The following is a 27,343-nucleotide window of genomic DNA, read 5'->3' on the forward strand; positions in this document are numbered from 1 at the left end:
TTCGCTTTCGGGTGTCTTGTTTACCCTATTATCGTGTACACACGCTCGTGATCGTTTACACCATTCCCAATATAATATAGGAAGTTTCCTTCGTTCCTGTGCGATCGCCACGTGAGAAAATATTAAACACGACGTCAGCGACGATGATTGAGCGGCCGACACTGAAAGAAAAGATATTGCTATACACATATAATATACAGCGCACCTCGAGCTATGCAGTAATTTGCGTGGAGGCCTCCGGTGGTGTGCGTCGGCAAACAGACGACTCGCACGCGATAGAGCGATCCTCATAATCAAAGGATCGAGTGTGATACGGCGCATGCGCGGGCCGCCACTGTATATTATCGTTAGAGCGATGCTTATACTGTATTAGTCCTCACATCTGTGCTGCGTATAAACTCGCCGGACTGCGCGACACCGTCGTCGCTCTATGCAAATACGCCGGCCTAATATACACCGTAATTAAGCGTACGCCAATCCGTTATGTTTCAAAAATGCATGCGCGCGTTCGCGAGAGCTCTATAGCAGTCGACGCTTCGATTTATCCACAACGACGCGCGTTAATAATTGAACGGCTCAGCGCCTATAAAATAACGGACTTTATTTTTCGATCTTTTCATAATTTATGAACCGCGATTGAAATTTTATGAGCGATCGATTCGCGCGCGCGGCTGAATGAAAAGCTAATTTTTACGGCGTTTTACCTCGCGCTTCGCGTGCGCGCACTTTGAATATTCATACGCGATAAATATTATCACTATATAAAAATATTGCGAACTTTTGAAAGGATAATTTTGGAAAATATTTTCTGTTTGTAGAAGTACTGCGAGCCAACATAGCTTAGCAACGCACGAACGAGACCAAGTTGAAAGCTTTTTATGATAAATACAATATGTACGACGGTCCGAACCCGTTTCTCGCATGCATCCTTAAATCTCTCTTTTCCCCCTTTGGAGCATCGTGTACACGCAGTTCTGCAAATACGAGAACGAAACCACCAGTAGCTCGCTAATTAGGCCCAATAAGTATTTACCACTTCTCGATTTTCGACCCCGCTCCGACTGCTCTACGGGGGCTTGCTGGTACCTGATTGTGGGCCTTGCCTACGCTGACCCTCGAAATCCGCCCTGGGGAATCCCCGAATCCTTGCATTTAACCTCGCTCTCTCTATTCCTCTTCTCCTCCCATACCCCTACGTTTTGGATTGTCCTGAGCGTCCAGGGTTTTCCAACGGGCTGCAAATCATGAGTTTTACACTTGAATTTCCGTGGACCTTGCAACGTCAACATTACAAACATTTTCCGCATTTATAAAAATAAAAAAAAGTGCTCGATATAAATTTTTATAGCCGTATATCGTATATAGCGCTGTAACTTGACCCTCGCGTTAAACCGACGCATTTATACGTGGAGAAATGGGGAATCAAGTTTTTTTCTCGCATAAAATCCCGCAAAAACGCGATCACCGCACTTAGCATCGCTCGTATACTGAATATTCCAGCGAAACGAATGGCAGGCGCATTACCGCGCGCGCGAGCGCGAGATTTCATACAAATAGAAACGAGAGATTCGTATATAGAGGGGGAATGCAACGAGCAGCGCAGCGCCGATATGAATAATCAAATACGCAGGGAGGGTGGATTCGTTCGCGCCATCGAGTGTAAGAGGGGCTCGAGTCCATTAGAAGCGGCCGCAGTTGCGCGCGGTAATAAAATCGCGCCATTATAGCCCTCTGCGCTCTATACCTATACGTTTACGAGAGACAGACATTGTCGAGCGCTGGATTATATTTACGCGGGAGCCGGGCTCGAAAAGTGGAAACATCCCTTATGAGTGTAGTCGGTGTGCGGGAATCGAATCGACCGCAAATTAAAGTGGGAGCGTGTCGGCGATTATCTTTTGAATGTTTTTAATAAAATGTTTACATGTGCTTATAAAATCAATTGTCATATTAGTCGAGAAGCAGAAAGATAATTTATACGATTGTTCTTAATATGATCGAAGATTAATGAAAAGGTGCTTCCCTAATCGCATTTACCTTTATGAATTTTTCTCTCTACCAGGAGGCATATGCCTGCTTATACATGATACATATTCATAAAGCAGGTTTCCATTCCCGTGTGATCATAAGGCAAAATATCTACAATTAGTAATGCGCATTTAAGTTTTACACTTATAGATATACGTGTCTACCTCGGCACCTACTGTCATCGAGGACTTAAATGTTTTCTTGAGCTGCGGCGGCTCGGGCGCAGCTGATGGATTACGTCAGCTTCTCGTCGCATTACTATGCTAAGCGACTCTTCGCGGGAAAATATGAGAGCACACATGTGCCGCGAGGCCGAGCTTAATTTTATTAAAGCAACTAAGCTAATGACTATTGGCGATGTCGAGGTGCTGTAATGTATGATGCGACTGATTGAATTATTCGACCGTTTCATTCAATAATGTAACCATATACAGGGCGTCAGTTTCGTTATTGAGCATATGAAATATTCTTTTCTTCGTACCTGAAAATCTAATCAACGCGCTTAAAACATGCGTCTATTTCTCCGACAAGAAAACACTCTCGAGAATCGCGTCGAAGGAGTGTGTGAGTACGAGAGTAGACTCCGAGGAGGTGCGCTCGATAAAACGGAGCGCGACACCGTTTCGGCGCCGCCGCACATCATCCCTTCCTATGATAGGTAGATACCTGCACCGTCGACGCGACTTTCCATAGAAGACACCAAACCGCGACTGAGCTCCTTGACCTTTGACACATTTGCAATTGTACACTTTGTATAAATAATATAGGTTTTAACACAAAGTTTATGATGTCATTAAACGATAATATTTTATAGAAAGTAAAAGAACAGCAGAGATCACCGCTATATAAAACAGATTTTTAGAACTCCTTGCTGACTGAGAGAAAAGCGATTCCCTCGTCACAGTCCTCGGCTGCGCTACGGATATTCGACGAATTCTATATTCGATCGGAGTATATAAGTCATCTCGCAAGATCTCGCAAGAAGAGAAAACGACCGAGGAGCCGCAAGCTGCCAGCGAGGGAAAAGGGGAGCAGCGAAACAGAAGTGGAAGCTGGTAAAAGTCGAAGGAAGAAAAAAAGCCTGTCAATCTACGCGTCCGTTATTGTGCAGACCTAGTATAAGCGAGAGGGGGGAATAAAGAGTACAGCTGGGAAGACGAGAGCAAAAAGTCACGAAGCGAGAACGCAGAGCAGAGCGTGTCCTAGGGATCAGCCACGGCGGCGCTGCTATCATGTTTCTCTTGCTCTCTATCTTCCCGTCAGGCGCATCCCACCTCCATCCTCTTCCGTGGCTTACTCCCACTCGCTCGCCTCCTCAATTTCTCCTGGTGTAGGTACCCCGCAGAGTCGCCGTCGTCGTCGTCATCTCCCTCTATCGCATCATCGCAGCAGCGAAGAGCATTGCACGAACTAGACTCTATATACGTACGGAGCTCGGCTCTCTCCGCGCGGCTCTTCATCATATCGCAATATACTCCCGCTGCTGCAGCGACCCCTCTCAGGATGGAAGTAGGGGGTTGCGGCAGAGACATTGAGGGGAATCCCCGCCGCACACGCACACACATGCGCGCAAAGGGCGTGAATGCCTCGCGCGAGGGTGGAAAAGCGGGGTTACACTGCGTTGCGCGCTCTCTCACACAAAGGCACACGTGACCCACCGACTGGGGGTGGAGGGGAGACCCCGCGCGGTGGGGGTAATTAAACTGACACACATGCTCGCCACGGCTAGGTACACAAAGTCCCTGGCGCGGTGTGCGAGCGCGAGCCTGGTTGCCCCTGGCAACGGCCACCAGATCCGGCCAATCGTCCGGGACCACGTGGGCGTGGCCTCTCATTGGCTGCTGGTGCGAGGGGGAGAGACGAGGCGGAGGCAGACTGGATAGGCGCAGAAAGCCGGGGCAGGAACTACCTGCGCACCGGAGAGAAAGAGAGAGAACGAGAGAGTTAGAGAGTGAGAGAGAAAGAGAGAGAGAGAAAGGCAGAGATCCCCCTTCTTCGCGCTTGGACTGGCTCGCGTTGCAGCGCTGGCGACAGCAGCAGCAGCTCGAAGGCAGGCATACAAACGTATCATGCCTGGGTAGGGCCGGCACCGAGATGCCGGCTTGTAAGCGAAACCAGTTTGCTATCCGATACGATCGAGGCAACAGCAGCCGCGGCAGAGAGCCCGTCCTCTGCTGTCTGCCGCTCGAAGAGCATCTCTCGGCTTCCTCGATTTGAGACGACTGCTCGGTTCACTCACCGTATGCGGCTGCTCCGAAACTAAGCTGTATAGGCAGGCGCAAGGACAGTGGATTTGGTTCTTCATTTATTTGCAGTCGCGCGAGTTCGAGTGCGTAGCTTTACAAGTTTACGTGCAGTGGTCATGGGACTATGCGAACATCGAGAGTAGCGTGAAAGTGAAGGAACATTGAACGATGAAGAACTCGCCGAGTGGTGACACTTTCTGAGTCAGACGAAGACACGAAAACCATGAAAAAAGTGAAACCAATGTGCTGGTCACGTGCTGCGCAAGTGTCGTGAAACGTTGCAGTATAGAGTATTAGGAGCGCCGGAGCACGATGACGTTACAGTGACATATCGATGAGATTATTATTATTACCATTATCCAACATTTTAACCAAGTGTTCAGTGCAATCAATGCTTCGTAATAAGCTTTAACTCGATTTTTCATTTAGTAATATTAAAGAAAAAAACAGTGCAGAGCACCCGCGGAAAGATGCTCAAGCCAAATAGCGCCTGCTAGATATAAGCGAGCGAGGATACGTACAGTCGAGGAAAGCGCGATTCGCGATCCGTCGGCGCAGGTGTTTCCGAAGCCGCGGTAAAATTAGTATCCTGAAAGCAATGTCGGCAGTGGCACCAGCGGGTCCCGGAGCGACAACGGTGCCGAGCGCGGGCAACGGACCCATCGTGCCGTCGCCGGTGTTCGCGCTGCCCACCCTCTCGTTCACTGTGGGCCAGGTCTCGACGGTCTGCGAGACCCTCGAGGAATCCGGCGACATCGAGCGGCTCGCGAGGTTCCTCTGGAGCCTGCCCGTCGCGCACCCCAACATCCAGGAGCTCAATCAGAGCGAGGCGGTACTGAGGGCTCGGGCAATCGTTGCGTTTCACTCGGGCCACTACCGCGAACTCTACGCGATCCTCGAGAGGCACAAGTTCACGAAGGACTCGCACGGCAAGCTGCAGGCCATGTGGCTCGAGGCGCACTATCAAGAGGCGGAGAAACTCAGGGGCAGGCCTCTTGGCCCCGTGGACAAGTACAGGGTCAGAAAGAAATATCCACTGCCAAGGACCATCTGGGACGGCGAGCAGAAGACGCACTGTTTCAAGGAGAGGACCAGGTCGCTACTGAGAGAGTGGTACCTGCAGGATCCCTATCCGAACCCGGGGAAGAAGCGGGAGCTCGCGGCTGCGACGGGACTGACGCCCACGCAGGTCGGCAACTGGTTCAAAAATCGCAGGCAGAGGGACAGAGCTGCGGCCGCTAAAAACAGGTATGTCAGGTGTTTGCAATTTTTCATTCTGGATTTATTAATTGGAAGTGTGAAATCGAAGTGGAAGGTTATGACTATAGGACTGTTCATGTTGGTATCGTGAGTGATCAGAGTAGATAACCGTATACGGACATAATTATTATCACTTAAATTGTTGAGCTTTGCAATGCAACAACGGTGCAACATTTTTACGCAGTGAACCTAGATCAACTTTAATTTTCATTAAGTTCAGCTGAAATTGCATTAAATTCGAAACTTAAATTGAATAATAGTCTAAGAATTACTCTTTTCATCCGCCGCCTCAAATTAATTGTGTTCTCTTTCATTAATTCAATGAGCAAAACAATATGGGAGTAGAATGTCTTTATTATACGAGTACGATAGCAGCATTCAAAGACTCGCGTGCACAATGCCTCGTTATATGCAATAATAAAATGTATATAATTTCTCTTCCGAATATTTTGTTGTCCAAACACTGTTCTATTCGTTATATAAAATATTCTAAAATCATTCTAGAACTTTGATACAAGCAAAAAACGTGTGTTGGTATTCTAATCGACGCAAGCAAGTATCGCACAATATGACAACAAAACTCTCGCTCGAAAAAATACGCACACTCGCTCCACTTGACACACCATCAGCTTCAGCTATAACCACCACTAGACTCTCCTATGAGCACTATATTCTGCTCGCGCGACATTAGACAAAGCTTCGAGGTCTCATTCCCCAGTCTCAAAAGAAGCATCGACGAGTAGCACACTCCACATCAATGCATACTCTCGAAGTCATTCAGCACTCTCATCTCTCCGCGTCACCCTCTCACCAACTTTAAATTACATACACTCCGCCACTCGTCGCAAAATTAAAACCCTCGCTCCCGCCCAGTATTCGCGTATTAATATTGTTTATTAAGTAGCGTTTAATGGAAGTTAATCGCAAAACGATTAGCGGTTTGGATCCCTCTCGCACGAAATTGTTGGGCCGTTGCTCATCCTCGGCGAATGCCTTTATTGTGCCCCCGCAGAACGAGACGCGCGCGGGACATAGACGGAGAGAAAGAGAGACGCGTACACATAGTGTCCCTGTGTTATATACGTGCGTATATACGGAGGGTCGCGTAATTTCATTTCGACGTCCGACGGGCGAGGGTCGGCCGCTGCCGCCGCCGCGCGCGCTCTATTTTCAAATTATGCCTCTCAAATCGTATTTTCGCGAGTGTCCCCGGTGCTCTCTGCTGTCGCAGTGTCTGCATCTCGATTCGTGATTGCAATACGGGGAATAGGTTTGTTCTCGAGTATAGTACGATATCATTTTTAAAAATTGCTTTTTTCAACTGATGTGTACAAAATTAATAATCATAAATCCATAATCGCAGTCAAAGTTTAAATGGCCGAGTCCAGGTAAGCCAGCGCATGGCTGTATTACGGTCCTCCCACATCTACTGCTATATATCGAGTAGCAATCAAGTAAACTTAACGGACGGAGAGGAGACGAGTCGGAAAGCGAAAAAAAGTAGACGCGGGCTTGAACCACGGACCCCGAGATATAACCACTATAGGTACTATAACCACTGAGCTAATGTCTACGATGCGAGCACATGCTATGCATCGTAGGACGGCTCCGCGGACTCTTATCGCTGACTCATCTTCCCAGCTCGCGTTGCAGACGTGTGCGTCTGTGACAAAACTTATCCAGGAATCGGTCGGGGAATTCCCAGGTATATTATACTCCGACGCACCAATAATAGCAATAATCCCCTTCTCCTTCAATCAGTCACGAGGTTGTCGTTAAAGGTCCTCCTACGCGTGAGCCACTCGAAGCATCCTCACACCCCCACTACCACCACCTGTCGTTTCCTCGGTATAGTACAGTACCACCTCTCTCTCTCTCTCTCTCTCTCTCTCTCTCTCTCTCTCTCGGAGCTCTCTGCTCTAGCCTCTTCTGGGCCGCAGCGGCAGGCGCTGCAGGTAACGACTGGTGGCCCTACTGTTGACCGATTTGTCGTCTTAGTCGTTCCGCAAGCTTTATACACGGGCTCGCACCGGGAAGAAAGATAGAGAGTCGGGAGACGCGGGTCTTGAAAGTAGGCACAGGAGGTACGGACTCAACTTAAGAGGCCCGCTGAGGGAATCGGCGTCATCATTATTGTCCTCGTCCTGCGGGGAGGCGCTGAGGGTTTCCCTGCACACGCGCGTGCGTGCGCGCTGCGATGTTTTCCGAGCTGTCCTCTGCAGCAAGATGTAACCGAGAAAGTGACCCACCTCGAAGCTTGATTTACGGCTCTGGGAAAAACCCCGGCTACTAAATAAGGGTCTCTATCTAGCGGCCCCGCTTTCCCGGAGAGACCGGCTCGATATGACACCCGTCGCAGTTTCTCTGTGTCGCTGTTTATATTTATATGTTTATTATGGTGGCCGTAGCGCGATAAATTATGGCGTGCGAATTGCGGGAAAACACGCACGGATCCTCGGTATTACAAGCTTTGACAGAGTTTTCGGGCTCGTATATCGTTATACAGCTGCACTCGAGAGGAAGTACTGTGTGAAATTCTTAAGTACGCGATAATCATTAAATCCCGCTTCTGGCGATAATCTAACGAGAAGCAGTGTGAAAATATCGTTTCAATACACTGTACACGCTAAACCTTAAAAATGCAAAAGTCCTTTCGCCAACGCGACCGTGCATTATAGCTTTGATAGAAAATTAAAAATCTACGTCCCAAATCTTACATATGCGCATATCCGCAATGATTAACGCGCTCGCGTAAAGTGCGCCCCACACGCCATTAATATATTGCTATATTGCGCAACACTCCGCCGAGTGGACGCGGCGTAATTGATACGTGCCTTTTATCGAGCAGCGATCAGACTCATATATATTGGACGACATGGCTAATTAAGCATAATGAGCGCTACTGCTGCACAAAAGACTAATTGCCTTCTTTTTATGAATTGTCGGTCAGGCTTTGCCTTTTATTTCCATAAAGTGAATTCTCCGGCAATTTATATAGAAATTTCGAATATAATTGATCGCGGCTATTTATGTCTGCAGAATAATAACTTTATAAAGTACAGAAATAGAAAATTCATACGCGACAAAAAATCATTCAGAAGATACGTTTTTGCTTCGCATAAAAATCTCGCAAAAAATGAGAGATTTGCATTTCTGCTTGCTCGCGACTCAGCCAATTTCCCGGGCGTGATTTTCGCAGCCTCTCTCTTTCGTCGGAGCTTTTTCCCGTCGACTCAGCTTACGTGCGCGCTGGTGCCGCCGCTTGTCTTCTGGATCCGGGCCACGTTTCCTCCTCGCGCATGAGTTATTACGACGACGCCTACCGTCGCGTGTGTGCTTCAGCTATACCGCGATGTATGAAGAGAGAAATGTATTCGCTGAATGTGAAATGGTCGTCGAAGATTATACACAGTTATAAATATGAACGCGTTCGTCAATGCAGGTGTACATGAAACAATGCGACAATTACAGAGAAGCAAAAAACCTGCGGGTGTACGAAAACAGTGGAACGATAAAGCACGAAGGAGAGCGAAAAATGAGAAAATGACGAGCAAGGAATATAAGCGAGGCTCTGTACGGAGATTAGCCCGGAGGATGCTCTGCGGACGTCCTTTTCAAGAAGGTCGATCCGGGACTCATCGCTCAGAGAGAGAACTAGCTCGCGGCAGGAGGCGGCTGTGCCAGTATATTTTCGCGGTCCAGCGAGCGAGTTATTCAATATGCTCTCGACGTCTCGACCCCGCGTACACACGCCCCGGAGCAATCTCCTTCCTCTCTTCTGTACAGATCGTGTATACGACGAGGCTATCTCCCTGTGTTCTGTCGAGCGAGTTCCTAGCGGCTCTCTGTGCGATGCGTATTATGTACGAGATTTTTGCTGATATGCGGGAGTCGTTTGATCGAGTCATGATCGCATTTTTGGATCTCGATTATTATATCCAATGTAACTGCGCAGTGGTCTATTTTTTCTATTCGAAAATCAGAGTATCATTGCCAGTCCGCGTCTTTCAGTGTATTTAAGTGTGCATAGGTGAAACCGATACGATGGCAATTCGAAGAACTGCGATGAATGGGATTTCGATGCTCGCTTTATTGTACGCATACGAGCCCGTATCTCTTTCTCTCTTACTTTTTGGATGTACAATCACTGATCGCTCAATAGGATCGAATTCGCAGCCCGCACAATGCCAGTAATGAAGACCGATTTCAATTTTACTTGTAAAATCGTATTCGATACATAAATTGAGATGAATAAGTATTTGTGCTGTTATAACGTATACCATCTAATAATCGAAACAAAAGACGAGAGCTGCACAGGCATCGGGAAAAATTATAGTGATCCTCGTATTTTTCTTGGAGAAAGCTTCTTCTCCCCTGCACACACGGCGACAGGCGGCGAAGTGATTCGGCGCTATATGTGTATACAGAAGCTGCCAAAAGAGAAAGACGCACAAGAAGGGAGCGAATATCGAAGCTCCGCGCACTGGCATCAGGGAGACAATGAAAAAGTAGAGACATCGGGCAAGTGACTTTATGAAAATCTGATAACCTCGAGAGGATCGAAGAAAGGAAAACACGTCAGGCGCGCCGTGCGCACGTATAAGCTGCCTGCGCGGCGAAGTAGAGTCTCGTCGTCTTGGAAGGGTAGCTTCTTCCCTCCCTCCCTCCCTCCCTCTCTCTGATATCGGTACAGCGGCGCAAAGTTTCGCGTTGCACGATCGATATATGGGAGGTGGAAGGAGAGGGAGAACTTTGGGTGCGCTTAAGTTTTCAAAGAGTTCGCGGAGTGAGTGAAAGAGATGACGAAACTTTTCGGAGAATTAAATGCGTTTGCCCGAGATTCGTTAATTAATTTTCGAGTCAAGAGTTGTAGTGCACTCGCGGCCGTCCCTCGTCAATATTTTTTCATGCAGTGTCGGGGTTATGCTGAGCATAATAATTTTTCACACTGTAGAATAAAGCGAACAAATTCGAAATAAATGAAGTTTAATTAGATCGACTATAATATCTCTTCGTTCAGCTGAATTAATCGTATATAAGCAAATCTCATCAAGCGCACAATGCGATCACCGGGACACGGCCAGCATCATCATCATCATCACAATATCAAAAATCATTAGTTTCGCGCGAAGCTGCCGAAAAGCTAGCGATTTCGCCGGAGGGAAGCGCGTTGCGCCCCTTTGTCTTCGCGGCGGCGGCGCGCGCGATGATGATTAATTCAGAATTTTCGGGCCCGTCGTCATTAAGCGGGCCATGACACCTGCCCCGCTCTCTATATATAGGCATACCTGCGCGGCAAAGCGAGCGAGAGAAGCGTAGGCAAAAGTGATAGATGCGCCTCTCTGACTTTCTAATGATTCCAAATTTCGACGTTCATGAGAGATATATCATATTGTGCGGGGACTCGGGTGTTATAAGAGGCGGGTGCGCCAGCCCCCTTTATCGGGTACGGAGAATGTTGGATATGGTTTTTTGTACAAATTTGTCAGATGCGCGCAGCGACGATGTGATTTATGACTTGTCACGATATGATGATCCGCTTCTGATCTCTCGGCTTTTTTTTACATTGCTCGCTCCTTATTTTGCTTCATGCACTTGCTGATGCGAAGAGCTGCTGCTGTCGGTGATTATGCGGCGAGCTTTGATAATGCGCGAAATCTCATGTATGCTTCAAACGCCACCGTGAGAAAATCAATTTCGCCAATTTTCCGATAATTAGAGTCATTGCCGTCGAAGGGCGATCTCTCCCTTGACGCGCAAAGACGCACAAAAAAATAGCCCGCCAGGTCCAGGTTACAAATAGCCGATTGGCGTGTCCGAGTCGGTTTGTGCCGTTGCAGCTGCCGAGATATAGCTGCTTTTTGTTTCCAGCGTAGGAGGAAAGGGAGACTCGTCGTTTTCGCGCCCCGCGTGGCGCGACGGGGAGTCGCATATCCCAGTTCCCGGGGGTGTTGTGTGTATAAGGGCGAAATATTGGACCGCAGTCGTGTTTTGGGGATGGAATTATCGTGGAGCACGTTGACGTAACGCGCGCCTTTCACTTTTCTCACTTGCCATACTTCAGACACGAGTCGTTACAAGCCGCCGTCGGTTTTGTGCTCGTAACTTTTTAGTGAACTCGTTCGGCCGAGGAAGCGCCCGCTACGGAAAAGACAGACGTGCTGGATCGTCGGCGCTCATCATAGCCAGCCACGCACCTGATGCGAGTGTGACGAAAGTCGATTCTCCAGAAATGAATTTTTTTCACCCTCGATTTTCCGGCTCATTTGTAACGAATCCGGTAAGAAATGGGAGCCAAGCCGTTGTATAACTGCAATACCGGTGTAACGCCGCAGCTAATTACGCCGCTTCATCAAGGAGCTATCCAAAACAGACGGCAGCTGCACAAAAGCCCGAGGAACAACAACAATAACGGCGGGCTCTACCGTCTGCGCGATAAAAATAAATCGGCTCTGAAAGCCTCGCAATAATACGCGAAAAGAATATCGCGATCTAACGAGTTTCTCACACACACACACACACGTGCTTTTGTTCGGTGCTTCAAGACAAACGATCCCATGGACAAGCGGGTTATGTAGTATATGAGCGCGGGAGACGATCATCCACGTACATGCCAGCGGCGGCATCGATCGTCATACAAACGCTGCACAGAAGACACGTTGGGTTAGCCATCACAGTAGTGGCGAGATCGTTAAGAGAGCGGACGGGATGCGCCCGGTAATGGCCACTCATTAGGTCACTAAAGCAACGCCATTTACGTCTGTGCGCGCTGAAAGGCTGCTGCTGCTGCTGCTACTCGATCGTCAAGGGTATATCCCCGAGAACGAGGCACTCGACGTATGCTCGCATCAGGATAGAGAAGAACAGCTCCTATGCGCGGCCAGTGTGTGTACACGCACGCGCACGAGAGCGCGAGGAACAATGTAAATTGACGCGAGTACGTGCATCGGAGGAGGTCGTGAATGTGTCTACAGGGATTGTCTCGCGGCTAATAGAGCGAGAGAGACACTGCAGAAGGGAGTTGAGTTGTGTTTTCGAGGTATTTTCAAGGCTTTGGAAAGAAGTGTTTCGCGGTAAGCGATATACACTGCGCATACTTAATGGAAACGTGATACGAAGCTGATGTGCTGATTCGTCGAAAGAAGGTCCATTGTCACGATGACTATACCTAATTGCTCATTACAAGTAGTATACAACACTCCCGTGGTATATTCATCAGCTGAATAATACGAGGAGCGAAGGAGGCGCGCATAAAGCGTACTAAAAGAAAGGCTCCATTGAATCGTGAAATTCGCGGCGAGCCCGACTCGGTTAGCCCGCGGAAAGCGCAAAAAGAGGCGGCGATTCGCTACTTGGTTGGCGCACGCGATACACCTCCGATCTCTCGGAGAACTCGCGCGCGCGCGCGGCGCAGGTAAGTGGAGCAGAGAGCCGCAACACCTGTGATATAGAGTTCCAGAGCACTGCTCTCTCGGCGATATATCCAGTTACCACCGTATACTCTCCGCACGCGTGGTCTCCACGTGTATGCATATAGCGTGCGTATAATAAGAGAAGGACTCGCGCGGTCAGGTACCTGCCGCCGCTGCCGTTTTCCGAAAGGTATATAAAACGACCCGTTAGACTTGGGGGTGTATCGAATGTCTGCTGCTACCCCTCGCGCTCGTTTCACGCTTAATTAAGCAGCTGACAATCTGACCACGAGACACGGCTATAGCGCTGCGGTGGCACTGTGTATTGGGTGTATCCCGATATGCCGCCCAAAATAAGGATCCCAAAGAGGTACCTGCAGCCGACTGCGCGTATACGTAGAAACAGAAGGAACCTCTCGAGCATGAATGAAAACCAAAATTTGCCGAGAATGTGTGTGTGTGTTCGATGTCGAGAACGAAAAAAAGGAGGAGCGAAGAGCTATAATGTGAGATCATCGGAGATGTATCGAAGAAGGAAAAGGATACCGCGAGAGAGAGAGAGAGAGAGAGAGAGAGAGAGAGAGGCAGGATTTTTTTAGCTCGAACTTGACTGAACACATCCTATGATCGCTCTGCGACGTGCCTGTGTGTGTATGAAAGAAGTGGCTTAAAAGGACGCTGGTTTTTTGCTCGCTCTTTTCTCTTCCTCGATGACTTTTTCGTTTTGGTCGTTTCGCGCTCCGCTGCAGCTCATATACAGGTACCTGTACGTTTAATCCCCGCTATAGACTGAAGTCGATACGCGTAGGCGTTGCGATTTCTATGATTTACACGTCGCGATGGTCCGTGTCCGATATGCAAATATGCCGAGTGACCACACAGAAGCTCGAGATTTTCTCCGCACTTTCCTCGAATTTCACGTGAGCGCAGAATACCTGTAAGTATCGAGTTCGGGGTCAAAAATTCGAGACAACGACCAGCGGCGGCGGCGGCTTCTCCAAATTTTCCGCTCGACGTGTAAAAGGATCACGATTTTACACGGAGGTCCGCGTGAACTCGTTCCCCCCTCATAATGGCGTGCCTTTTTGAGGCAACCGCGGGCGGCGTGTCATGCCGGGCCTACAGGATGAAAAGGACTCTCTCTCTCTCGCGCGGGCTATCTTGAAACGTATATAGATCGATCGATGACGGATTATGGACTATTCGTCGGATCGAGACGATACCTTTGAATATCGAATCGAAGACGACGGCGAGAGCTTTTGGCTCTTATATATACTTGTGCGGTTGGAGATTTCGAAAACGGCCGATTCGCGCGCTCTCGCTTTGATGTAGTGATACACGCCTCGCCGACGACACTAATCTCGAATTGATCCGCATACATCCACTGAGCACGATTCCGACGCTGTTTCAGACAATAACCTCTCGTGTGGGTTATATACATCAAGAGATCGGATCTTGCGCGAAGGGCGCCGCGCGGTGTTATAAGTATTGTAAAATCACGCCCTCGTAAAAATGACTCGCCTCGTTAGAAAACTCGTTTCTACTCAACGTGCGGGTTCATCCTCCTATAAACACGCAACTATTAACCGCTGCGCGACTCCCAGAGGCATAGCGCATGCATTTCTCGCGCGGCGGCGTGATCCCTTGAAAAGCGATCGAAAGAAGACTGTGTATACATATATAGGTATACAGCGCGCGTAGGTTATATAGATGTTTAGTGCGCGCGAGGTATAACAAACGAGCCAAGCATGATTTAGCACATAGTCGACGATCGGCTATTTTACTTACGCTCGCCGTGTGATTGTTTTATAATTAAGCCGTTACCGCGCTGGACGCGGACTACATTATGGAGGGGAGAGGACGCGTCCGCGAGATGATTAATTGTTTTCAAATTGAAAAGCCATATCGCGCGCCGCTTGTATATCGTCTTAATTTCAGCCTGAATATTATAGAGAGGAGAGCGAACACGAGCGGAGTAGTATCGAAGTGTCGAAGACGTCGATAGAATTTCCTTTTGTTTTTTCTCGACTTTATAGCTTCATCAGCATATACGCGCGCCGTCGGCGATGAAAAACGCCTACTGCGCTATGTATCGAACGATCCCCGCGATGAGGGCGCGTACACTCCGCGGGGAATTTCTTTCGGAGCAAAAGAAAATTTGTAGTATACTTTGCTCTTCGGCGCCTGGTGGCGAGACTCTCGAGGTTTTTTTAAATTACCTGGAATCTTTCTGCCTCATTGTGTCAAGTCATTTTCCAACCACAATGCGGTTTTTGAAAAATCGTCGGACACGCTCTCTATTGTCTCTCGCACATATAGAGACGTACAAAAACGAACCGCACAGAAAGAAGCTAATTGCCGTACAAAATTGACAAGGACGAATCGAAAGTATACCGCATCCTTCTCCCTCGACCGCTAACTGCGTTATCATATCCTCGATCGTATATCCACGCAAGCTTTTAAGCCCTCCCCTCTCTCTTTCGATCTTCTCTCGTCTCTCGTTCGTATAAAGTTCCAAAAAATCAAAGAGCGCTCGCTCTCACGGCAAACAAATAGCGGTCCCAAATAAAAAGAAAAAAGTCAAGTCAAAGTGCAGAAGCGGAGAGCGAGAGAGAGAGAGAGAGAGAGAGAGAGAGAGAGAGAGAGAGAGAGAGCGGGAGCAGCACACACGGGCGAGACACAAAATACGAAGCTCCCGGCAGAACTCGATCTTTTTCAACGCGCGTTTAACGGAGCAAATAGTCGTCCCGCTCGCGCGCGAGCGGCAAAAGGGTGCCGACTGAAAGGCAAACAGTTTAGCTGGAAACAATTGACTGCAGATTGGAGAGAGAGAGAGAGAGAGAGAGAGAGAGAGAATAACTGGGGGAGACGAAGGAAAAGAGAGAGAGAAAGAGAGCGTTTGATGATCGATGCACGCGTCGCTGCCGCGAACGCAAAGTTACATCTGTCCGGCAGTGACGCCGATGAAAATAGATTTCGAGAGGCTCGGAGCCTGTGGCGCTATATACTGCAACTTGTAGCGGTGCACTCACCGCAAGCTTTTAAATGCTCGCTTTTCTCTCTCTCTCTCTCTCTCACTCTCGCCGACGCAAGCGATGTATTTATTTTCGCTTTGTTTTCTTTTGACTGATGGCTGCAACCGCAAAGAAAACACGAGGGAAATCCACTTGTACAGCGTTCTCGTGTCACTTCCAAAACTGCGCAAACACACCACGCAACAAGAATAATTTTCCCGCGAAAATGTCTCGGAGAATAAAACGGTGCTCTATATCCGCATTGTCCGCGAAGTATGTATAAAGAGGGAGAGATCCTGCTTTTAGCGAGGCCAAAGACAAAAGCCGTGTCTGTATATATCGATGTAACGAGGCTCTTGTGTTTATACACCCTTTGCGCCTTCTCCGCGGGGAATCGGACAAGTGTCGCTCGATTCGAGCCTCGAGTGCCGTCGGTGCTTCTCTGTATACTTATGGCTATAAGCATCGAGGCGAGAAAAACTCGGCTCTTATATTTTCGCGAGAATATTATGTACAGGGAGAAAATTGTTTAGCCTCATTGAATGCAGAGCTTTAAGTACGAAGATAATTAATTACGGCGATTTTTCGATCAATCACTTTGATAGAGTCATCTCGGCCGATTAAACGATCGCCGGTCATTGCGTGACAAGCGCAAATAATGCCACGGCGCGCGAGCACGAAAACAGTTAAAAAAGTGAATTCCTCTAGCGGCGCCTTCTCATGCTTTTCCTTTTACTCCTCGATCCTCTCTTCGCTCCTCTTCGTTTTTCTTTCTCTCTCGCACTCGTGAGGCTCCCTATAGGTATACATCGGGCCTCTACTCTGCTTCGTCGAACGTTTAAGTTTTTATCTCGACCGGTATCGTTTCATCGATCGACGCAGCATTTTCGTGCGCCTTGATACACTCGGGTCCGTTAGGCTCTGGAGCCGCAGACATAGACACCTTTTCTTATGTTGATGTGGCTGGTATTTTTGTTTGCTCACGTTTTTTGGGAAATTGATGAATTCTCACTCCAAAATTCATCTCACCTTTCTTATACACGAAGGCGAACTATTATGAATTCATTTATGTATGAAATGTCCAATAACTGTAATGATTAACAAATTGTAGTAAAAAAAAAGTAAAGTTAACAACTATAATCGACCACCTAGCACGTGCGAGAAAACTCCTACTTATAAAACATCCCAAACGCATTTGTCAAGCGCAGCCGAAAAGTCAAGTGTTGCACCTCGTACACCACAACATTTAGCCAGCCGTGTATACACACTCTGTTCCTAATAGACCCAAGGCGTTGCTCGATCTTTTTTTTTAATTTTCCATACACAGCGGGACGAACGAGTAACGCCTCTCGTCCTGGTCTATTCGAGCGATATGTCAGACACGCGCATTATAAAGTATAATAATGCTGCTCTCTTATGCGCTATATAGATTAACGCGCGCTCGGGCGCGATACAACGCACACCTCTGATGTAGCTCGGCCTCGCGTGTCAATTAGTTTCGGTATTACGGCGGCTTGTGTTTTACTCGTAACGGTTATTAAATTTTAACGGCGCGACATTCGTATGCGTATAATGCTATATGAATAGTTCGCGGGTATCGACTGCGTACATAGCTGACTGCTCAATCAGTGGGTGTCTGTGCATCCCTTGACAAAAAACGAGAAAAGCCGTGTCGAGGGTTCAAATTTCCGATGAACCATTAAAAAGCTATAAATTAACCGGCTAAAGCCGTCCGCGGCGATGAGCTCGCTGCTCATAATACGGCCGTAAATCTTCTCGCGCCTCTCCGTCTTGTCCTTCTTCGAAGGCTTCGATTCGCATTCACAACACACGTACAGTTACACATATAGGTATGCTCTCTCTCTCTCTCTCTCTCTCTCTCTCTCTCTCTCTCTCTCTCTCTCTCTCTCTCTCTCTCTCTCGCTCTGCGCGCGCGCGCATAAATTAGCCGAACGCGAGAAGCTTCGCACTACTGTATTCGCGCGCGACGACTATACTTTTTCTTCTTCGCCACGGCGACGATCGTTTATCTTATATGCGCGCGACCGAATTTTTTCTCGAACATTGAATAATTCATGATCAATTTCATTGGGAGGTGTGTTTCGTACCTCGCGACCGATGCGTCGAGGGTTATTAAAGTAAGAGCGCGGCTCTAAAGAGACAAATTGAGTTTTTGATTTGAGAATTCGAATCGAAGGTGTATAACAGTGTGCCCTCTATCATTGATAAGCAATCGATGAATTACGCTCTGCTCGCATTGCATTGTTCATACATAATAACTGAGCCAACACAACGATAATTCGATTCGAATTTCGTGTGTATTGACTCCGTAAGGCCGAAATTAATCAGCTGACCGCCGGCCAATTCAGAAAACAATCAGCCAAAGTCATCATCGCTCAAACCATACCTCTCTCTCTCTCTCTCTCTCTCTCTCTCTCTCTCTCTCTCTCTCTCTCTCTCTCTCTTTCTGACCCCGCGCGCGCGCAAAACGAACGACGCATCGATAATTAAACGGCTCGGGCGGTTCGATCCTCCAAAGACTCATTGTTAGCTCTATCCTGGGCTGTTTTGACGCCTACAACAAAAGTCACGCACGGCAGCAAGTCTGCCTTTCTCGTCCCGACGATACAGCGACTGCCTACACAGCAGCAGCACCACCACCAGCAGGAACAGACAAATGACCGTGGACTCGAGAACAAATGACAGCGGCGGCGCTTTTGTGAGTACACCTCATTACCGAGGGCACGAATTTTTCACGTCCACACATCGCTTTGCTCGCGCGTATAGGTATATAGTGCTGCTATAGGTATATATAGGGAGAGGGAGAAAGAAGCAGTTGCCGGACTGAGTTAGGACGGAAAATTGATTGAGCGCCCGCTGCATTGTGTCGTGAATAGAACCGCTGCTGTGTGCTGGTATATACCACGCGCGTGTGTATATATATTGTTGGGACCACGAACTTTCAATGGCTTGAGCGATACTTGCTATTAGTATGTGTGTGCGCGCGCGAAGCACTTGTCTATTAGATAAGAGGAGTGTACGAGATTTTTTTTCTATTACTGTGGATTAGACCGTGTTTGACAGTTGGTTCGAGTGTGAGAGGAATGTTGGTTACTTTAATTAGTTGATTATTAACCGTGTACACTTTTCCGTTTGTTACAGGTGAGTAATATAGCCGATTTACAAAAAAAAATCAAACCTATCCATATACGCAGATCTTGCGTAAGTTTTTACATTTATAAATCGCAAAGTAAGTGTTATAATACTCTATATACGACTGAATAATATCAGGAGCGACGAATCGCCGATAAATCAGTGTCAAAACACGTTACTCCGAGGCAGCATACTATACAGATACACATACACATACACACAGAAGCGCCACCCACAAAGCTCTCTCTCTCTCTCTCTCTCTCCCTCTCGCGCGCTCGCGAGAATCATTAGTGGATGATCTCGAGTGAGACAATCGAGTGCCGCGGGTCATCATGTATACGCCGCGCTCTCGCGAGCTGGAATTATTTATCGTAATTTTATGTATGGCACAATCAGCGAAACGAATACGTGTAGGTATATACATGCCGCGGACGAGATCCGCCGCTCGTGCGGTTGCGCGCGTTCGATATACAGGAGGCAAAAACAAAAGGACCGCGAGTATGATTTACCGCCTTTTAAGAGACTCGCTTCGCAGACTCCGCGGTGTATCAGACGCTATATACGCCGGGTGAAAGTATATTTATATTTATACATATAAAAGACAGCGCGAGTATCACGTCCTCGCGAATTTTTCTTCTCTCTCCCTCTCTCTCTCTCTCTCTCTCTCTCTCTCTCTCTTCTCAATATTTTTCTGCTCTTATTACATAGTCGAGGTATTATTTATGGCGGATCGCGATATGTCTCACATAAATTATATCAATGAAATGCTCTCGATTAAATTGCTTTTCGCATACGAGCCAAATATATTATGCCGGCATTAACGTAGCGTAACGGAGTGTATAACTTCTGTTTTATTATTAATTTGCCTTACACGACTGTGCATGGCCGCGGCGATATATAATGCGAACGTCGATCGAATCGCACGCTTTGAAATGAAGACTTGTCAATTTTGCAGCGAATGAGTTACGACGTCCATTGGATTTCATTTAAACTTTCAAATTCAAGCTATATTTGCAATAGTATACAGTATCGCAGCGAAGTCTGATCTGATTAGACGCATGAAATTCCTGGCCAAGTTCTCATGCAGTTCCGATCTTTCGAATCTACACAGGCGATTCCTCGCGCTCAATTAAACCTGGAAAGAAATCAAGAAAAGTGTAACGCATACGCCGGAATATCGCGTTAAACGCACATGTACACGCGCGGACTTATTCGAAAAATCCTGTTTGTCGAGCTCTGCTGCAGGGCGCCAAATGCAAATGCAGCAAGGAAATCAAATCGGCCTGGCGAGATCAAACGTGCGGGGTAAACAGCGAGCGAGAAAAGTGACAAGTGAACAAGTCGTCCCGTTGTAAAAACAGTCGCCTCGTTATTATATACTCCGTGTACTTTGCCTACGGGATTACCAGGCGTCGGTTAATCCTCCCCCGCCGCCCTACGAATGCAAACATAACCTAAAATCTCTGTACAAGCGTTCGAAGATACACATCGCAGGGGGAGCAGCGAGGGCGTAAGAGGATCGCTTTAAAGGCATTAAGTGCCCGGCGGCGACGTGTGTTTTGTCGCTGCACAAAAGGCGGAGCTTTCGAAAAATAGTGCAAAATACACACGCGGAGTGTACAGCGTGTCGATCGGGGTTATACCTATTCTATACGTACGGTAGAGAGAGGCGGTGCGCGGGCTTTTTGTTTGTTTCAAGTTAAATGCACTGGATCGACTTCGCGTGTGTCATCCGATCGAATGCACTCCCATGTTTGCCTTTGGGCATTTTGTATCCGTGTAAAAAGTGCGAGCGTCGCTAAAGTGCCGAGCAAATAGATTCGACAAACAGCAGAGTATCTTGTTTTAAAGAAGCGTGCTTATACTGCCTGATTGCTTTTTCAGGAAAATCGAATTACAGACGCGGTTTTTCACAAATTAGTCTTAAACTACGATTCAAAGAATTTTACAAACGATTGTGAGAGTTTGATATCGAGTAGCCATTTATTATCCACCAGCGAGTCATCAATCTTTAGATCCACGAATAAATGATCAACATCCAGAGTCGTCGATTAATTTTTCTCTTGTCTCGCAGCGTGCTGATTGATTATTGATTGACTTTTCAAATTAGAATATCAAACACTGCAATAATCTCATACGCAGCACATCGATCGCAAGATCAATTAGCGCGATTTTCTCGGCGTCTTACACAACGCAGCTTCACGGAATTTTCACGATGATTCCTCAATCGATCAACGCACTGTGAGTTTTACATGGATTTCCACGCAGCGAATAAATTCCCGTTGATACGAGCCTTCACAGCGATTTTTCGTCTCGCCTGCGAAGACAGCAGCGTGTTCAGCCGTCAGGAGAAAATGAGCTCGCGCTCGGCGAACCGCTACACACAACCGAGACGTACAGGATGGAATGTCTATGTCACCGCATTCTCGGCTCGCGCAAGAAGTCCCTCACTCGCTATAAAGCGAATGCACGCACCTGACCGATCGCAAGCTGGGCGCGGGAAAAACAATCGGACCGCGTCATACCACGTACACTTGACAAACGAGAGATCGCGCAGGTGGATACATAAGCGGGTGCAATAACGGTCCGCGGAAAGAGCAGGGGGGAATATGACAAGGAGATGCGTCGGCGGAGGAGGCGCGTATAATTCGAATGATCATAATGCGTAGGATGACTCGCTGCGCGATTATGCTTCGTCGTGAGAGATTAATCGTTGAAAAATCGGGGGCAGCCGTTGTAAAAACAGCGGAGACGGTGATGCAGACAACGCGTCGGCGACTTGCAAACTTTCTATCTCTAGAAAACAGGATATTGCCGCGCGCATATTGTAATATAACTATATACACCTTGCAAGCATACATACGCACGTATGCAAGCCGAGTGCAGGTGGCGGCCATCTTTCACGCGACATGGCATTTTCGCTCGTGCCGACAGCCGTGACTTATCTGCGGCGAATTATAATCCAATTTGCGATTGTCGTCGTCGTCATTCCCCCACCGGCTCTTCCTGTGTGCGCTGCACCATCGCGGAAAGCGCGCGGATGATGTAAATTAATTCGACGCGGCGCGAGTTTTAATCGGCGAGTTGATTTTATGTAACGCCCGCCAGGTGTATGTAATAAACTGCGAAGATAGTTCTATGATGGTGCCGGTTTAGATGTTTGTGTGTGTGTGTGTGTGTGTGTGTGTGTGTGTGTGCAGCAAGTGCTCGCGCGACGATGTCGAGCTGTCGAGTAGCGAGTGGGTAAATAAACCGGACTGGTTGCCGCGAGTGTATCAATTTGTCTAATTACACGAGAGCTCGCTCCTCGTCGTGAATTTCAATCCGATGTATAACGGATTATGTTTTATTTTTTCTTCAATTATGTGCGATGTTTTCGCGAAAAAAATAAGTAAATAAAACTCTGTGTGCTGGAACAAGCAGGTCATTGCGAAACGCGTTCCGAAGCGAGGACTGCACTTAGTAAATTCACTCGGGGCTCTCATTACGACGATTTATCTAAAGCCGTCAGCTTTCTTCGCGATCTCAACAAAAGTATCGGCCTGGCGTATACGCGATTTCTATAAAACGTAAAATGCCTCCCTATAACAAATCGACTGAGCTACGCTCAGAGCATTTTTTTCCGCGATTACGAAGCTCACTCGCGCACTACTGATTTTCGCCTTACGAGAGTACAGTGTGCGCGCACTGTATCGCGATAAAGTCCTCCGCGTGGCGTTGACTGACGGAATTTCACGGTGACATTCCGCCGTCGCGGGATTTACGAGTCGCGCGCTGTACCGTTCGCGCGCACGAAAAATGCGAGAAACGCCGAGACGTGAGACGATGATGAGGCCCGTGATGATCTCCTTCGCAAGTATGGGTCTCGCTCTCTCTCGACTGCAGGCGAGAGACGTTTCAATTCTGCGAGAAAAAGCCGGTCCTCTCTTGCCGTCGCCGCCGCCGCTAGCTTTTTACCTCCGCGGCGATATTCTCATGCGACGAATATCGCGCTCGATTACCGTCTAATTAACGACCGTCGGTCGCTTTTCTACAAATTCCGCGCTCTCTCCGGAAATTCGAGCTTTTTGCCAGAATTCGTTAATACGGTACACCGTAAAGAGCTTATGTACCATGTACGCGTGCGGCCTGATTTCTTTGCGGAAAATTAATTTCAGAGCGCGCGCGCGAATCCATAATCGAAAAGTCACGCGTTGGCGAGAGTATTTATAACGAGCCGGCGGCCAACTGTGTATACATTACACACACAGTAGGCGCGATCTTCTAACGAGAAGGCATTGTGCCTGTATATGCATGTACCTCTCTCTCTCTCTCTCTCTCTCTCTCTCTCTCTCTCTCTCTCTCTCTCTCTCTCTCTCTCTCTATCTCTCTCTCTCTCTCTCTCCTTTTCGCTCTCCCGATAATCCGTGCGATGATTATCGGTATTTCGGGCCCCGAGTAAAAAGAGAGGGCGAGAGAAAGAGCATCGCGCAACAAGCTTATTAAACAGAGAGAATGAGCGCGCATATGCACGAGGCTGCACCGGAAAAAGCGCTGTCTCATCGGCGCGAATCATCCCGCGCGCTGTTTCTCTTTTGTAATGCATCAAAGTCTCAGCTTCTCGAGAAGAATGAAAAAGATATAGAGGGGAGTTGGAAGGGGGGAGGCCGGTGCAGCGAACGCGCCTATACGTAATCTCTTCTTCGGACTCTCTAGCCCTAATTAAAAACAAACAGTGTTTGAATGCATCTCGAGAACGTGTACCGGCGAGTACAATAGAGACATTAATCACGATCGATAATATAGCGCGGTATCGGTTGTGTGTGCGTATATTTATAGCAGGGCGCCCCGTGTATATGTGTTGTAGAGATGAAGGACAAAATTTAAGTAGCCGTATCGCTTTTTCAATTTCTCCCTGATTGTATGAGATTTTTTCACTCGGAACGCTTTATTGCCTTTGAATGCCTTTGAAAAACAATGATGTATGGGTAATTATCGCAACAGGATTGCTTTAAAATCATTTTCCGATGTAATGCACCGCTGTACGCAATTTCGCAAACGAACGCGCAGCTCAATTCTGGCTGGGCAAATTAAAATATCATTTTCGGATCTCGTACATTATGATAATCGAAAATATAAAATAATAAAACAGCTCGCGTTAACACATCGTAAACTCCGCGAACGGTAGGTCGCGTACGTGTAACACTGCATGTATAAAAAGGCAACGAAAAATCTAAAATCTTTAATTAAACCTGCTGGCCGTTCCAGGTGGGAGGAGTCGCGTGAAATACACCCCGGGTAACATTATCCACGCTCTGCACACTCACGCGAGGATAACCGCACCGATGTATCAATGTAATCAAGCGGTATAGCGGCTGATGTATACGCGAGCCGAATATACGTATCACACCTCGCGAAACACTGACAGCGATGCCGCGCGTGTGTAATGTATACGTATCTACCACTCGGGATCTGAAAAGCTCGCAGCCGTTTTTCCCCGGCGGATGTGACGCTGCAAGTTAGCCCTTTCCGTCGAGACGCTCTCTTTTTGTGCCCCTTTCAGCCATATACGTGACGCGACGGTATATACGGCACATATACTCCAAGTATGATACGTGGTTTTTGGGACGCGATAAAATCGTGTACGATAATAATTTCAACCGACCAACGCGTCGGGGACATCGGAGATCCGCGCGCGAGAATACGCCTATACGTAATACACCTGTTCTCTAATTCAATCGCCAACGAGTGAAAATGCACACCGATGCTATAATAATATAACACACGTGTCACACGTCTGAGAAATAAAGTCGCGCGCTCGAGCGAGTGTTTTAGGTGAAAGGACGCGGTCGTCGTCGTCGTCGTCGTCGACACACGTGCGCGCGCGCTTGATAACGACTTTTCTCATACAAGCGCGTAACATTGTTTCGTTTACGCTTTTCGTGAAAGAGCCGCGCGCGACGACGAGTTTTTGTCAAGAGAACCTCTCGCCGGGTATTACTCAATCACTTATAAACTTTTTGCGAGCGCTCGCGGCTTACGCAGTCCCCCGGAATGCAGCCGTCGGAAATTCGCGCGCGCTTCTTGCCCCGAGATAATTGGCCGAATAAGTTGTATCAGTTACGGCTTTTTCGACGAAGAGAGACACTCGCCGCGATGAAGGAGAAAAACAGACAAAGTGTCGCGAGAACAGAAGCGACTTGTAGGCTTTCGTGTATCGCATACGTTAGCTCTTCATCGTGCACGGATTTGAGCGCTATAATAATGTTCTCGCGTGCCGGCATCGATCGACGCGGAGAGAGCTGACTCTTGTATTATACTTTCGAATACCTCCGACGCATTGGACGTCAGTCAGTTTTACGTAAGCCGGTGCCAACGTCTCTAATAAAGTTCTTGACGCGCGCGACGAGCTCTGTAAAGCTAATATCCTCGTGGCCTATATATTCTGGCCTGCTGCACACGCAGTGTGCGCATACAACAGCGCTATATACTCGGCGTGACTGTGTGTGTACGAAGTATTGCTATTATAACTTTATGCGCACGCCGATGATTGAAAATTTACGAAAAAAGATGCGGAATATCAGGCTGATAACCAATGTACGAGAAAATAAAAAATGTATACACCGTTGCAGCCGAGTAATTATATTGATTGTTCTGCTCTCGGCTGCGCGCGTGTTTCAATCGAATTTTACGATCCAAGGACAATTAGCCGCGAAAATAACTTATATTCCCGTCAATCGAGCGGGTAAATGGACCGCGGAATAAAATCATAGCTGGTCGATTGCAACTGCACATAATCATGTTCTTCACCCCCGCGAACCTTTCATATTCGTCGCTACGCGACTACGAGAGAATTTCGTATACTCGTGTACGTACAAATGCATAGCATGAAATTAATACACACCAAAAGGGAGCATCTATACTCCTGGCGCGCGATAGCGTCGCGTAATTACCTCCGGCTCCGTCGCGGCTACTCTCCTCTTTCTTGCGTTATTACCTTCTTCTCCTCGTCCCTCTTCCTCATCCTCTCTCGTTTTTGTTCGGCGCCGTCGTCCTCCGAGATAATATCTTTACGTGTACAGACGCACGCGCGCTGCTACACCGAGCCTAAAAAATAATGGAAGCGGAGACTTATTGTTCTGGAATCGGGACAGAACTGCGCGCAAAAAAACGCTGATATGCAACTGCTTCGGAGCCAGATTAAAGAGAGTCGCCCTCGATTAAAAATTCAATATGAGATGTCAAGAATTTGTTGCTTAGTATAGCAATGAGTATTTAGTTGCCAATTATATCCCAAAGTGATACGAATATTTCTCTTGCTGTTTGCTTTTCTACGCGAATTAGCGGAAAAAAACATAACCTTCATCAGTTAATTGAACTAAGTACAGAGCGAGAATTTTCATTACTACACGCAGCTCTCTGAAAAAAAACCTCATCACTGCGTGGAAATTCCTCGTATTACGAAAAGTAATAGGCTACTGCAGGTTGGAAAAATGCCACGCATCGGATGCGAAAGAGGAGACCCTGCGTATTTCGCGTACGTAGTCGCGTTACTTTCTCTCGTTCTGCAACGCACGAAAAACTAACAAATTTTCGCTCCAACTAATTACCTGCTCGTGTTGTTGCGTTTTATACGCACCAAAAAGCCACACCGACAGCGTCTCACCTGTGAATCGATATTATACGCACGCGCAGGTGCTGCGAAGTAAATGTTGACGTTTTTCGAGCGAGTACATTGCAGGTTATCGTCGAGAAAGAAGTTGAATCTCGACAGTCACTTCCTTTTGTTATATATACATACACTTCCAAGTACTGAAAATTACAGGCTGGAAGGAATCTTTCCTCGACTGGATACATTGATGTCGTTGGATCAAAGTATATACACGAGAGCAAATAAAAGTGCCATCAGACAGAAGGAAAAAGTTAGCAGAAGCCTCGTCACGGATAAGACCCTCGCCATCCGAGCGAAAAACAAACATAATCTATAGAGTTCCGCCGGCGCCAATGCGCGTATATGCAGATTGATCCGATCCCGAGAGTATACACACTGTATACATATATAGCTGTACGCGAAGAGAGAGAGAGAGAGAGAGAGAGAGAGAGAGGCGCCGCGCAGTAGTTGCCTCGGTAACGGAATTCCCGTACAGTGCAGCTACCGCTCCATACCAGGTATATTCACACATACGTTAGCTGCTCTATACAGCGCACGTGTAGCGTGGCTTGCGTAACGAGTGCAGTGGGTGGGCGTGAC

General features: G+C 47.7%; 1 protein-coding gene and 1 long non-coding RNA gene across 9 annotated transcripts in view; one reads left to right on the top strand and one right to left on the bottom strand.

The window, feature by feature from the left end:
• LOC103318000 lies at nt 1-26,839 on the bottom strand. 7 transcript variants are annotated; one of them, XR_004345022.1, is made up of 4 exons: nt 26,703-26,839; nt 26,046-26,199; nt 1,034-1,235; nt 1-161 (listed from the first exon to the last, which is right to left on the bottom strand). It is a non-coding gene; the product is annotated as an uncharacterized LOC103318000 (long non-coding RNA). The 7 variants fall into 7 exon arrangements; XR_004345023.1 differs by having other exon boundaries at nt 25,997-26,199; XR_004345026.1 differs by lacking the exon at nt 1,034-1,235.
• LOC100123443 (homeobox protein SIX3) overlaps nt 4,054-27,343 on the top strand; it is a 38,412-nt gene continuing 15,122 nt past the window's right edge. Inside the window, exon 1 of one of the 2 annotated variants that reach the window (XM_016989498.2) lies at nt 4,054-5,522. In XM_016989498.2, coding sequence (XP_016844987.1) covers nt 4,873-5,522 — 650 coding nt within the window. In that variant the 5' untranslated portion in view covers nt 4,054-4,872. The remainder of the gene's footprint in view (nt 5,523-27,343) is intronic. The other variant, XM_016989499.2, reaches the window with a different exon arrangement.

Source organism: Nasonia vitripennis, chromosome 5, assembly GCF_009193385.2.
Source record: "Nasonia vitripennis strain AsymCx chromosome 5, Nvit_psr_1.1, whole genome shotgun sequence".
Lineage (NCBI taxonomy): Eukaryota > Metazoa > Arthropoda > Insecta > Hymenoptera > Pteromalidae > Nasonia > Nasonia vitripennis.